Source organism: Sinocyclocheilus grahami, unplaced genomic scaffold (genome assembly GCF_001515645.1).
Source record: "Sinocyclocheilus grahami isolate Dianchi unplaced genomic scaffold, SAMN03320097.WGS_v1.1 scaffold17.1, whole genome shotgun sequence".
Classification (NCBI taxonomy): Eukaryota; Metazoa; Chordata; class Actinopteri; order Cypriniformes; family Cyprinidae; genus Sinocyclocheilus; species Sinocyclocheilus grahami.
The window spans coordinates 3102488-3117326 of record NW_015505196.1 but is presented as its reverse complement, the minus strand read 5'-3'; the positions used below and the strand labels follow the sequence as shown (position 1 = coordinate 3117326).

Sequence of the window (14839 nt, the reverse complement as noted above, 5' to 3'; positions counted from 1 at the left end):
TTGGAATTTGGTTTGGAATAACAGAAAGGGAAATTTTGAACTAATAGGTTTCAAAGTTTTGGGATTTAAAAAAAAAATACATTAATTTAGACTAAATATGCCAATTCATTCGATATGTAACTGTATTATGAAGACTGATGAGGGTGTGACTGATGAGGGAGACATCAAAAATGTTTAGGAGGGTCCCCAGGACAGGTTTGAGAACCACTGGTATAATCTACGCTGTTATGATATATAATCACTCAGAAATATGGCACAGTTTAAATTTTTTTAAACATTTGTTTTATTACATATGAAAATACATATACAATTGTTGTATGTAGTTATTACATACAATATATAGTGCACAATCTACAATTGTACAGTAATTACATTGTCCTGTGTTCTCTATGTTGTGGTCACCACATAAGCAAGTAATACTGCCAAACGCAGATATTACTGCCTCAAGCCAAGGCACCAGATGCTACCAGGGCTTGGAAGCCTTGCAAGATGCTAAGGCATGGAGAGACCACACATGTCAGTCCACCAGGTTCTAAGAAGCTGAGGGATTGAGAGGCTGAGACAGGAACCTCTTGGCCAGCCAATGCAGAAACTTCTGGGACGGCTGTGGCAGGAAGGACTTTGACAGGAACCTCTGGGACGGCCATGAGAGGAACTTCTGGGACCACGATGACAGGTGACACAACCAGACAATAATTGCCAGATTTGGCTGTTCTAATTTTATTGCCTTGTTTTTATGTTTTATATGATTTAGAATTACAATTGGTCTTTTTGTTGTGATGTATGCCATCTTCAGGTTTCCCGTGGTACCTGCCCTCCATGTCATACACAGGGGGGGAAGTACTCTTCTGTGCCTGAAGGAACCACAAGTTTACACTGTATCGATTAGCATGCAAAAAACAGTGCTATTTGATTCAAAATAGTGGGAAATGGTCTCCAAACTAGAATCCTAAACTACAGCTTTGATGCATAATACATACCACAGAAGAAGTCATCTGTGTATTTGAATTGTGTGTGAGCATTTACAGTCTTTTTCAGCTGCTTACACACAAAATCTTTCCTTGTCACACAATTTCTGAAAGTTGACACTCAAGCACCAGAACCACACACCAAATCTGCAAAACTACACTAATTCTCGGCCTTTGACTCCGTTTTCAATTTCATAAAACACATTTTGCAAAACACAACACACAATCCTCTGTAACACAAACAAATCTAACATGAATTAATATTATGGCAAAGGTGTTTGCAAATGTTTGCTTTTGAGATGTGTTTGTGATATTTTGAATGCAGTGCTTCATTTAGCAAGAGATGTGAGGCATTTTGCATTTTGTGTGTGCAATTCTTGGATTTGTGTGTAAAGTTTTGAAAAAAAAAGAGGCAAAGTTTTGAAAATGTAAGCAGTTGAAAGAAACCTCTAAGAAAAACTGTAATAACTAGATTGAAAAGTTTGAAAGACAAATTTATGCTGGCTTGTCTTAAAGTCTAGTTTAAAATACGTAAATGGTTTGGTCAGATATATGTTTGCTAAAGTGTTGCTAGGATATTCTGGGTGGTTGCTATGCTCTTGCTATGTAGTTGCTGGGGTGTTGCTAGAGAATATGGTTGTTAGAGTTTGTTCTGGGTAATTACAGACATTCCCATCTCTGTGAATAACAGAAAATCAAACAGTTTCAGTGCTTTAATATTATTGTATTTCTTTCTAATGTTAGGACATTCAAAAGTTTTTGTTACTCTTAAACTTGCACTAAACGTGATTTATACCATCTAAGTAGCCTATGTAATTTTAATATAACCGCATGTCTTCTTTAGTGATACAAGCTCAGAAACATTTATTACCTGTTGTAGTTTTTTATATTGTGTATTGATTTGGTGCCATGATGGATATTGAAATGTTGCTATTTATTTTTCATTTTAAACAGTAGATGATTACTTACTGGTAATACAATATTTGTGAACACAACTGTGTATGTCAGACCATAAATCCCCAAAAACCATGCATGGGGGCTTGCTTTGGTGTTGCTACCCCTCTGCCACCCTACAAATTATTTTCTAGATAATCCACCAGATCTTCGCAGGGTGAGGAGCGTTCAAACACCATCACGTACTGGTCAAGCTGGTTCTTTAAACTGTCTGTCATAAATCAACATCTCAGGAAAATGTTATGGGGTTTCAAATCAAAATATGACTTTCTGTTACGAAACCGGATGTTGATTTCATACATGTCCTCATATGAGGACACTGGGACTAAAAGCATGTTTATTAGCATTTTGGGAGACATAACAAATGAATAGGGAAATCAATTATGTTTCAATATTCTATGAAATATTATATATTATTATGAAAATCTTGTCAAATATTACTCCCATTATTACACTTTTTCATTACATGTTGCCCCAAACATACATTAATATGCAAATTATATTTAGTTTATAGATACATTGTATATAATGAGAAAACCCGTTTATGGTCATTTTACACACATTTTGCAGAAAGAAAAATGGTATATCAAATCATTCTGTTATAACATAGTTGAGAATCAACTTTATACAAAGTTTGGTAAAAAATAAAATCCTGAAAACTAAAAATGTATTGGTGATTTAAAAAATCTATTGTTTTTGCCTATGCATGTTCATTCATGTCTTTTTTTTTTGGAGTTCCGATGTCCTCTACCGACATTTTTTATGCTCTAAACAATGTAAAAACGATGTCAAATGTTTTTCCTAAAAATCTTTTCTCGGGTCTTAAGAGGATATATATGAAAAAAAAAATTGATATCATATCATATCATATCATATCAACTGACCTAAACCCCAAAGTTGAAAGACAAATGAATGAGGGTTTGAAGCGCACATTTTACTCTGCTGCCACCTATTGATGAACCATGGCAGGAAATTCAAACTTTTTCAGAAAAATTCTGAATTTTTTTTTTTTATCTGAAAGTGAAAATTTATGCGAGTAAAATGAACATATTTTGTTTGACATTCCATATTAATATTAATATTGTTTTAATGTTGTTTTGTTGATAAATATATGTTAGGCTTCATAAATTTAGACTGTTTTGACTGTCATTAGTGAGTTATAGCCTAAGTTCAAAGGAGTTTATATCAGTCATTTCAAAATAATTTCAAACTATACATAATCTTATATTTCAGGTTAAACATAGCCTATGGGCAAATTCATTGGGCTGTAGGTTTTAATAACTTTAGTCAATTATTTCCCAACAATCGTCTGATTTAGCTTACGTGATATAGTGAGAACAGGGACTTCGTTCGGATGAGAAGAGTTCACCAGAATGACAGCACAGCAGTGACTAAATTGATATGATGCAATATTAAATTTCTGTATGTGTACTGCTGACTCACGGTGATGATATAATCCAAAACACTGACTGCATTTATGGACGTTGCAGTGTGACATGAAATGTAAAGATGACGTCATAGTTCAGCCGCCCCAGCGCACTGGCCGCTCATTGGCTCGAATGCTTGATTGATGTATAATGCGGCCAATCAGAAGCCAAATTACGAAAGCTCATATCACAAATAAAGCAAATGTAAAAAACGTATTTTTGATGTGCATAGTGGGCGCTTTCAAACTCAGTCAAGCTACGATGTGCATGACTTGCAGGCTTTTTTATGGAAACAAAATGAAAAATGCAGTGCAGAATCACACTGGCACGCGTTGGAACATTTACTGCGCATGCTCGACGCGCAATGTCCAGCCTTGCCAAGACCTGCCTCTATTCTTCACCAATGAACGGGCAAATTTATAAGCGGCATAAGCGTTTCACTATGGCTGAGACGGACGGTGACAGCTTGCGAACGAGATGTTGTTGACAAAACACTGAAGATCTGCTAAATGCAAGGTTGGTGCCCAAACGAGAAAGTCTTTTCTTCGATCCTGCTTAAATCGGGTAACGTTGCAGTGCCATCATATCCTAGGACAGCCGCATGGGCCCGGCTACGTGCATGCCGTCCCCGGTTGCATGTGCATGACACTTTATTATAATATCGCATGTCTAATAGAAAATAATAACCAGCTAAATCAGCAAAACGGTAATCGCTTTGAAAATTAATAAAGGTGAAAAGCAAATTGCATTTAGAGCAAGCCCTTTAGCGGTCATGTCATTTCAGCAACAATCCGCAATGGATCCTGTCTGTAGCCAGGCTTGACAGATGGTGCGGACACACCGCATTTTCTTCTAGCCATTAGAATTATTGTGCTGTGTTCTGTTTATTTAAAGAGGTTCAGTCCATTTTTTCTAAAGACATTAAAGCTGCATCTCTCCATATCGATAGCACAATTTTACTCAGTCTTACTGTCGCCATTTATTGAGCTTCAAGTGATTTATAAGCCCATGCCTATGAAGGTGTAATGAGACATTGCTTATTTTTAAACCATATTAACCTTTTTTGCAGGTGGTTTGTTTGTAAAAGCCGTTGGGAGTGAAGCTACCGGCTACAGCTACAGATATTGGAGAGAACAGATCTGCTTATCAGAGCTGCTGGCGATAACGCGCGAGCTTTCTGGAGTGCAGGCTGATTTAAGGACCGCGCGAGCGGCCGGAAAAGGAACCATGGCAACCGCATCTCTCGGGAAAGAGCTCGAGCGCACTTTTCATCGTTTGCGTTCATTTGCCCTTTTTGGAGAATATTTAATCGGGTAGTTTTATGTGGTTTACAGCATTTTATCAGTTATTGAGCTGTTTTTGTAAGTGATTGTTTGTAGTGCATCTGACGCGGGATATGGATATTTGGACTTGGTTGCGTTAAGGGATCCGCTGCCTGCCTGTCCATCATAATGGATCAAGATGATAACCAAGAAACATATGAACCCCCTCTGCATGCCCTTTACGGGCCTAACCGGATCCGGCCGTCGTCGTACCGGGCTCTGCGAAGTGCCGTGTCCAGCCTGGCACGAATTGACGATTTTTTCTGTGAAAAAATCGGTTCCGGGTTCTTCTCTGAAGTCTTTAAGGTAACTTTGCCTCTTTTTATATCTACAAACGATAATCCACGGTCCTAGGCTTATTACAGCGGTCATGCTTTTTCTGATAGATGATTGGTTGCACCTTCTGATGATTTGCACTTTAAATGACTTGTCAAGTTAAGGATGGAAGCAGTAAGAGGGAGTTTGCATGATTTGAACAGTCCTTGGAATTCATAAAATGCTATTAATTATCAGCAACGACAAAATTCAGGCCGTTATTGAAATGAATTCACAATGACATTGACTGTGAGATGAGAGATGAGCCTCTAATAAAATACAACCTTAAACTAAAGTTTATAGTGGAAACTGTTTATCAGTAATCAGTTTGATCGATATGTGTTTGTGTAAAACAGATATTCACACTAATCAACTTTATTTTTTATTTTATTTTAATTTTGTGTCTACCAATAAATGGCACTACTGTCAAAATTTTCACCAGCAATTTTAAATAGCCATTTCTACCTGATAAAATGTAGCTTTGTTGGTATAAATGTTGGTATAAATTAATTTATTTAAGTTGATTCAGTGACGTTAATGATTAAGGAAAACCAGTTAACATGTTACCTTTTTTGTTAAAAAAAATTTCATTGAAGAATAGCAGTGCTGGTGAAAAAATAACCTGTATTGTTTAATAATTTCTCAATGCCATAAAAACAGATTATAATATTAAAAATAATTCATAATGAATATGAAGTTTTTTTTAATGATCATTTCAATATTGTGTCAAAAAAAGAAATTGGTTCTGAATATTGTTCATAAAGAAATAGTTTAAAACAACTTGTAAGCATACACTGGAATTTGAATGTCTGTGTAGTTTTAAAAAATGACACACCCTAAAGTCTCACAGTCTCGGTCATCTTGTATAGTATATAATACAACAGAGGCATATGTGTCCATGTTAAGAGCAACGGCGTCTGTGATTAATGATAAAACAGGTTGGTTGTACTCGACAGTATAATCAGATTACCAACCTTCCCTAATCTGTCTGCCTCTTCACAGAGAAGTATGTTTGTGCTTATTGGCCCATGCCTCTGTCGACTCTGCCTCAAGTGCAAGTCAAAAATGTCAGTCTATTGCTTTCGTTTGAAAGTTTGGCCACAAGTATTGTCCCATATTTAATAATAGACACTCCTTTCATACTTTTTAAAAGGGTCATATGATGTTGCTAAAGAGAACATTATTTTGTGTATTTGGTGTAATCAAATGTGTTTATGGTGTTTAAGGTTAAAAAAAAACACATTATTTTCCACGTACTGTACATTATTGTTTCTCCTCTATACCCCGCCTTTCTGAAACGCGTCAATTTTTACAAAGCTCATCGGTCTGAAAAGCGAGGTGTGCTCTGATTGGCCAGCTATCCAGTGCATTGTGATTGGCTGAATGCCTCAAGCGTGTGACGGAAATGTTACGCCCCTTAACACACTGTGATGCCGTCTCCCGGCACGGTGAGACAAAACCAATAAAACCCATTACAAACGAGGCATTTGTTGCATCCAGTGGGGACATAATTACTGATTATAATGACTTATACTGTGTTTTTACGCATTGCGTTGCATATCGCGCCGCGTAAACATAAAATCTTCTTTATGCACCAAGAGCTTGTAACACTTCAAAGAGAAAGGAAAAATTTAAATCCCATCATATGACCCTTTAAGAACATTGTGGACCACGATGTAAATTTAGTTTCTCTTATTCATTCTTGCTTTTTGTGTGTGTGGAGCAGTCATTAGCTCTCATAGCAGCTGTCATTCTTCATTAGTGGTTATAGTAAAGTCAGAATTACAAATTCTTTTCAGTACTACAACTACAGTAATGTGAGCATACATTTTAAACTATTATTTACTAACTAAAGATGTCTAATTTCTAATGCATGGCTTTTATTCGTTTCTATAATATAAAGAAAAACAGAGCTGTTATGGCACATTTTTGAATATTTATATTTTTGCAATACAGTAGGCCTAGACAACTACATAATTTTGCAGAAAGCTGTGCATGTAACTTTTGAAAAATTTAATGTTTAATGAAAGTGTTGTGTGTTTGTGCCACCTCAAGAAAACTGCCATTTGTCTTTTATTTTCCTTTTTGGAAGTCAACATTTCTTAAAATTTGGTATCATAGCAAAAAAGTGTAATAAAAGAATTATGTCTAAATGACAAATGACTCTGTAAGGGAATGTATGAAATATGAATGTATTACTGACATGCGGTTCACAAATAGTTATAAATTAAAGTCAGTCCGATATCTGATTTATAGATATGGGATGATGTATGTTGTAGTGTTTGGTGATGGTAGTGGGTGATGCCCATGTTTTGTATGTGACGTTGTTGTGATGATGTTCTGGATTCCCGCTAGTTAGGTGGGATGATGGGAAATCCAGAAAGCCTATTAGTGCCCTAATGGCTATTAATACTTAGCATACTCTACTGGATCTTTCTCCAACTCTCTCTACCTCATAAACACACAAAGCCATACTTAATTCAAACTTAAATACACTAATGCATTAAAAGCTACATATATAACATGCATGAAATCACCCTGTAGCAGATGTGTGCAGCTGGGAAAAGTGGAGGGTGCTGCAACTGCTACAGCAAGCACTATAGCCAAGATTTAAAGGTTGAGCAGCAAGCTCAGGCCTTTGACCAAAAATATTGATTTTAAATGGTCAGAGATGCCTAAACCTTTTACTACAATGGGCCAAAATTCTAATTTGATTAAGGGCCAGACGCCAAAAGTAAATGTTCAATCACATAAATAATACTGCACTTAAATGTGTCATACTGTGTTTCCTACAGTAAAACATATGCACAGGCTCACGGTTTTGACTTGTATTTTGCTGCTTTAATTTGTTCTAAATAGCAAACACATTCACATAAGCATAAGTACTAAATTTGTTCCTGTGCATATGAATTATTTGAACTACAGTGCTTTTCTTAGAATATCTGCTGATTACAAAAGTCAGATCTTGCCCATTGGCAAGGCAAGGTTGATTGCTACTCTCAAAAATGTGCATTGATACAGTATGTTCACCTGTAGAAGTCTATGGTTAAAGCTCCACTTAACAGTCAAAAGCTGCAAATGCATTTGCTGAAGAAATGACTGCGGTACCCGTGGTGGTAAAATACTTATTCTGGTTGAGTACCATCTGTAGCATGGTGTGCCAAATCGAAAGGGCAAATGGTCATGGGCTTGTTTGGGCATCTTTGGTCTATTACATGTATCATACAAAGATTTCTTTTTAGTAGTCACTGAATAAGTGTGTGTGTGTTCTGCAGGTGCAGCACAGGATCACAGGGCAGGTGATGGCTCTGAAGATGAACACACTGGCCAGCAACAAAGCCAACATGCTGAGAGAGGTGCAACTCATGAACCGCCTTTGCCACCCCAACATCCTCAGGTGTGAGATTTAGCGTTGTTTCTTTTTGTTCATAAAACAGGGAATACTTCTCTCTGTATTCACTGAATGATATAAAATACTACAGTGCAATGGCATAAATAATATTTTTCTTGAGTGTATTTGTAGGGTCTGACTTGATAAAAATTAGATTTTATGTATCCTGTTGGAAAATAATCCCAGGTTGAAAGTGCATATTCACAAAAGGAATCCAAAAATATAGAAATGAAATAGTTGTTCTCACCTTTATTAGGTTTTTGGGGGTGTGTGTTCATGAAGGACAGCTTCATGCTCTTACAGAGGTAAGGCATTGCATAGAAATGTCAGACTTCAGGAGTAAATGGTTGATATGATAATAACTGTAATGTCACCGTTTACAGTACATAAATGGGGGCAACCTGGAGCAGCTGCTGGACAGTGACATATATCTGTCATGGAGCGTGAGAATAGGTCTGTCTCTGGACATTGCAAGAGGGCTGCAGTATCTACACAGCAAAGGCATTTTCCACCGAGATCTTACATCAAAGGTACAGACACAATGACAGTCATATATGGTTTATTGTGCCAGCAGCTATGTCTATTCATTTTGTGCTTGCTGCACGCTGGTGTTATGGGACAAAAAGAGAGTTGCGGTGATGTCGTATTTTTGTAGGCCAACCATCAACCAGGTTTTCTTGACAAAATGGGATTTTTTTTATGGGCTTTTCGATTAGTGCAGAAAATAAGCTGTGATTGGCAAAAGTTCATGATTCTTACATGTTTTTTTAATCATGATAATATTCACAAAGGAACACAAATTTGATGAATTTTGAAGTCTAAATAAAATCTCCAGAAGAAAAAAGTGAACAAACAACACCCTGGTTGCATGACTTTAACGTCAACAACATTAAGCTTCTGATAACTGTATCAGTCTTCATTTTAAAAACATTTACCTGAAAATTTGAGTTGGAATTGTTTGCAAGATTGTGATTATAAACACAATGAGGCTGTAAAAGTAAACTAGTGAGTAGATGAGTTTAGTTGGACAGCGTGATGAGGTTAAATTTCCTCAACAACCAATGTAGTTCCATTTAGCCACTTGTTAGCAAGACAAGTAAAAGCTTTAAAAAAAACACAAGGGTGTATTACTGATGTATTTTGTCATAGAATAAAACTTTAAAATATCTTGAGTTTGTGTTTACCACAGACCTTATTTTAGGCATTTAACCAAAAACCTATTAAACAAAAACATTGACTTCAGGATGATGGAAACAGACATGCTAACTCAGTTTGGGTTTTGGCCTACAAAAATACGTCATCAATGCGTATTCTATGAATAAGGCTATAAGGTTTAGAACATGGAAATACTCTAACATTATATCCTATGAAATACCCTGATTGTACTACTGTACTATACAGAACTGTCTGGTCCGTTGTGACAATGCTGCTTTTACCGCTGTGGTTGGGGACTTTGGGCTGGCAGAGAAAATCCCTGATTACAGGTCAGTACATCTCTCCTTTTTACTCACAAATACAACTTTTTGACACACATTTGATGATGACTTTTTAAATGGATCAGTACTTAACCAGAGACACAACCAAGAGTATGATGGCTATCCAAGAATATTCCAAACATAGGCCAAATATTGATTTAAATAACTCATGCTTTGTCTTGCTTGTCTACAGTGATGGTGTTGAAAAGCAGCCTTTGGCTGTTGTGGGCTCCCCCTACTGGATGGCTCCAGAAATGTTAAGAGGAGAGCTGTACAATGAGAAGGTATCTTGTCTTTGAACACTAACAAATCAACATCCAACTCTATTTGTGTGCTTGTGTAACTTTATTCATCTCATTTTTATACCATAGGTGGATGTTTTTGCATATGGAATAATCCTTTGTGAGATTATTGCTCGAATTGAGGCTGACCCAGATATCCTCCCACGAACAGAGGTACATCAACTGCACAATGCACACCACCACATGAAGCATAGAATCAACCACAGAATCATGTAACTGGTTTACCAGACATAGATCAAGCTTTAAAGTTATTATGGGTTATGAAAGCTTCGTATTTTTGGTTTTGAGAGTCCCCAACAACAGGTTGACATGCATGCAAGGTCAAAAAACACTTTCATTGTCTTATAATATGCATTTATTTTTATCTTACTTGCTCAAGGACACCCAAACGATTCACTCAACGATTCATTTTTCCAAACCCCTCCTTTGCGTGACGCTAATCTGCGGTGATTGGTCAGTTGGTCTTAGTTTCATTTCATCATGCCTGTAATGCTAATAAAGCAGGTTTACGCAGTGCTGCTTTGTTTACAGCCGTTACTGGGGAAACAAGCTATTTTTACCGCTCCAAATGAGGCACCTAGTGGCAAAGAATTAATTTGCATTTTCATTCAGACCAATGGGAAAAGACCAACAAGTGGGCGGGCAATATGCTAATGTTACATGAAACGGCTTGGGATTCGTTTTAAAAAGGACTGGTTTCAATGATTGGGAGTCGACTCTTTCTTTTGAGAGACAATAACTTTATACACGGTGCACTTTCAAATTTAAAACTTTGCAGGATGTTTTCATTCAGTTAGAGCTGTATTACCCACTGCATGAAAGGTAATGTTCAAAAATCCATAATAGGGGCACTTTAAAAAAAAACAGTTAAAATTAATTGAATAGCTAATAATTAATAGCTAAATTTAATCTAGGACAAGCCTTAGCCTATGTTTATATTTTATATGTTTGGGTAATGATAACTGAAATGTTGATATTCTGCAATTGTATTAAAACTCAAAATGTATCCGTCATACTAAAATGTAATCAAATGAATGCAAAAATAATTAGATTGTTTTATTTGCTCCCATGTTTATTTCTAAATATGATGTGTGCATATGCGTAACCATATAGTGTATCCAGATCCATTCTAAGAATTCACTGATGTTACATTTTTCAGGATCACTGCAGTTTAGACTTTGATATCAATGTTTACTTTTTAGAGTGATGTCTCCCTCTGCTGGTGAAGCAGCATGATGGAGTATATTTCCATAAAAAATTTTTTTCATATTAATGTTTTTTTTGTTTTTTTAGAAAGCAACACAGTGTTAATTATTGCAAACCTCAAGATTAATCTCAAATTTGCATGTGAAGATGCCTGAACAGAGCAGTAAGTGTGTAATATCATCTGTCTGTTTGTCTGTAGGATTTTGGACTGGATGTGGACGCCTTTGAGCAAATGGTGGAAGACTGTCCACCTTCATTCCTTCGTCTGGCTGTCAATTGCTGCAATGTAAGCCACATGCGCACATAAACACTCAGAAATTCCGTAACACAGAGTACAGTACTTTAATAAACTGTACATGTCATGCTCTCAGTTGTTTTTAATTTGTTATGCTCTTTCTGTGGTAGATGAGTGCAGACAGTCGTCCTGCCTTTTCTGGAATAGTAGTGACACTTGAGAGGCTAGAGAGAGAGAGGAAGATGAGTGAAGCTCCAGTCATCCTAGGTAAGTATGTTACAGATAACACAGGCAGGGGTTAAAAGCACTAAATCGGTGTAATACATTAATTTAATAATATTGAATAAAAGATAAATAAATGATATATACACTATTATTAAAAAGTTTGGGGCCAGTAAGATTTTTTAAAATAAATAATCCTTTTGTTCACCAAGAATACATTAAATTTATCAAAAGTGATAGTAAAGGGTTTTAAATAGTTTCAAAACATGTCTACTTCAAATAAAATGTAAAAAATTATTTTAGGTTACACAACTGTTTTCAACACTGATAATAATAATATGATGAAGAAATGTTTCTTGAGCACCAAATCACCATAATATAACTATTTCTGAAGGATCTTGTGACACTGAAGTCTGGAGTAATGGCTGCTGAAAATTCAGCTTTGCCATCACATAAATAAATTACATTCTAAAATATATTTAAATAGAAATGTTTTTGTAAATTGTAATAATATTTTACAATTTGATTTTTTTTTTTACATTTTTAAATAAATGCAGCCTTGATGAACATAAGTGACTTAAAAAAAAAAAATCTTACTGACCCCAATCTTTTATTATTGTATATTAGGTATTGTATATCACATGTTGATTTAAATATATTTGACCAGTTAGCAGCTTATTCATTCAGAACTCAAAATTAAAGATTCAAAATATTTACCCATCTTTAAAATCACTCTTTTTACAAGAAATAATTTAGCAGTTTTATCAGTCCTCTGACAACCAATCCTTGTTGTGGTTTCCTCAGAACCCATTGCTATTGACGTCAGTCCGTATAGGAGGAGAAGCTCGCCATGCCATCCTGGTGACCAGCGCCTGTCCCGTAGTCAATCAGACGTATTGCCCCCTGTCACTTCACCGTGTTTAGGCACACCTGCACGGGTCAACCCATTCTCTCTTCGCCAAGACCTCAACGGAGGTCGAATCAAGCTGTTCGACACCCCTAGCAAATCTGTCATCTCTCTTACCTTTACCCTTCCACCACCTCCAGACCCCTGTGCCTCCCCACCACTAAATGGGAGCCCGGGGCTCCGAGGTCCCCCTCGAAGGTGTCGCTCCCTGCCGTGCACCCCTGAGCTGGGACGACAGCTACCCTTCCGGGACCAAGAGGAGGAGAGAACTGAAGAACTGAGAGATGGAATGAAAGAGAGCGAGGCAGAAGGACAGCAAGATGCGGTGGAGGACTCAGGTCTGGTTCTGGACTTAGATATGGTGTCTTTAGAACGGGTAGAAGAGGAAGAGGAGGATGAAGAGGTGGAGAAGGAGGGACTGAGCCTCACAGAGCCCATGGACTGTAGCAGCTCGCCCGACACGGCAGAAGGAAACGTGTCAGGGAAGCGGCTTATCAGCGGTTCTTCTTATTCCTCGTCCTTGCAGTCCAATGGTTGGGCTACACCCATTTCTAATGGACCACCGTTATTACCTCCCCTTCCCCGTTTGGACAATAACAATGGACTGCTGAGGCCTGGGCGGCCGATGGCATGGGTAAGACTGAACGGTTACCGAGGCCCCGCTCCGGAGCCTTTACCGCCCACTAATGAACAAGACGATGTGATTTCTTGTCCAGCCTGCTGTCTGGCTGGGTTCAGCTTCCCTTCTGTGTGCCTGCGTGGAGCTCCTCCCTCGCGCCGTGGACCTCCTCGACGACCGTACAGGAACTTCAATGGAGGGGAAGCATCCGCAGCCACAGCAAAGGGACTGCTCTGTCGGGGAGCAACGGGTCTGGCTCCATCCACAGTTACTTGTGAGCCAGGATTACCCCTACCGGAGGCCCAAACCTAAAGATGACCACTGCCACATCTCAGAAACTGCAATGCCACACAGTCAGGCCACAAGTCTGATGTCAGGATGGTTATCTGAGGGGATGCAGTGCGGGTTGAAACATTGAATTAAAGGGATAGTTCACCCAAAAATGAAATTCTGTCATTTGCTCACCCTGATGTTGTTCCAAACCTGAATGACTTACTTTATTCTGGGAAACACAAACAATGTTTTTAAAAATGCCACACTGTTTTTTGTCTGTACGGTGAAAGTCAGTGTTATTTCATTGTATGGATGCTTAAAACATTCTTCTCTCTATTTTACAGAATAAAGAAAGTCATACATTTTGACATGAGGGTAAGTAAATAATGACAGAATTTTTGGGGGTTACACAATATATAAAAAATTAAACTGATAGTGTGATATGGCTTAGTGCGATTGTCAAGTTGCACGGGTTGAAATATATTCATTAACAGTTTCAAATTGAGAGCACGTGTCTAAATGAACAGCATACTTCACTCTGAAACCAGCAGTGCATATATTTGTATGCTGGCAACTCGGCAAAATAAAAGTCAGATGGGTTAATGTTTAAAAGTAAAGTAACTAATGCACAAATATTAGTATTATAATTTTATGGTTGTACTATAAAATTTAAATATATGTATTAAATACCCAATTTTAAAATTTCCATTAAATGCTATTATTACAGTATATTTCTTGTTTTGTTTAATATTTTTATTTAATGATATCACAACAAAAATCATAATAATAGTATTGTTTATAGTCATTTTGAATTAGACAAAAACTGTTTTGGCCTATGAAAACTGAAGTGGAAAGAGATTTTTTTTAAACTATGTTTAATTTCTGGTTAAAGAAAGAGGTTTAGGTTGTTTCTTGTAAACTTAAGTGTGAATTTTTTTTTTTTTAATTCCAAAATTATTCAGCCCTTAAAATTATAATATTTGAGAAGTGAGAATTGTGAATGCACTTATTCTATAATGACAAACTTTTGGTTTTGGGGTGAACTATCCCTTCAGAGGTGTGTATGAGACACACACAGGATAGAAGTGAGGAATGAAAGACATGCTGGTTCCATAGTGCCAGTTCTTTATCATGGTCTTTTTTGCCGTAATTCAGAATAACTTAATACCATTACTGTACAATAATGGCTGCTTTTTATTGTGTGCTCTTTTTGGCTCCATAAA

The 14839-nt window shown here is 37.0% G+C and overlaps 1 protein-coding gene across 3 annotated transcripts; it reads left to right on the top strand.

The window, feature by feature from the left end:
- The first annotated feature begins 3763 nt into the window (after positions 1-3763).
- Positions 3764-13822, top strand: LOC107551064 (dual specificity testis-specific protein kinase 2-like). Of its 3 annotated transcripts, none has more exons than XM_016232556.1 (11): positions 3764-3865; positions 4419-4977; positions 8262-8383; positions 8634-8682; positions 8761-8907; positions 9779-9861; positions 10046-10136; positions 10224-10307; positions 11560-11646; positions 11766-11862; positions 12622-13822. In XM_016232556.1, exons 2-11 carry the CDS (start codon positions 4801-4803, stop codon positions 13653-13655), a joined length of 1971 nt encoding a protein of 656 aa, XP_016088042.1. In that variant the 5' UTR covers positions 3764-3865; positions 4419-4800; the 3' UTR covers positions 13656-13822. The 3 variants fall into 3 exon arrangements, with proteins under 3 accessions (XP_016088042.1, XP_016088057.1, XP_016088050.1); XM_016232564.1 differs by having other exon boundaries at positions 3854-3913; XM_016232571.1 differs by lacking the exon at positions 4419-4977.
- The last annotated feature ends 1017 nt before the right edge of the window (positions 13823-14839 follow it).

Coding starts and splice junctions, on each gene's coding strand:
- LOC107551064 (XM_016232556.1), top strand. CDS start 4,801: ATGGATCAAGATGATAACCAAGAAACATATGAACCCCCTCTGCATGCC. Junction 10,137..10,223: donor GAGAGCTGTACAATGAGAAG/GTATCTTGTCTT, acceptor TTTATACCATAG/GTGGATGTTTTTGCATATGG. Junction 11,863..12,621: donor TGAAGCTCCAGTCATCCTAG/GTAAGTATGTTA, acceptor TGGTTTCCTCAG/AACCCATTGCTATTGACGTC.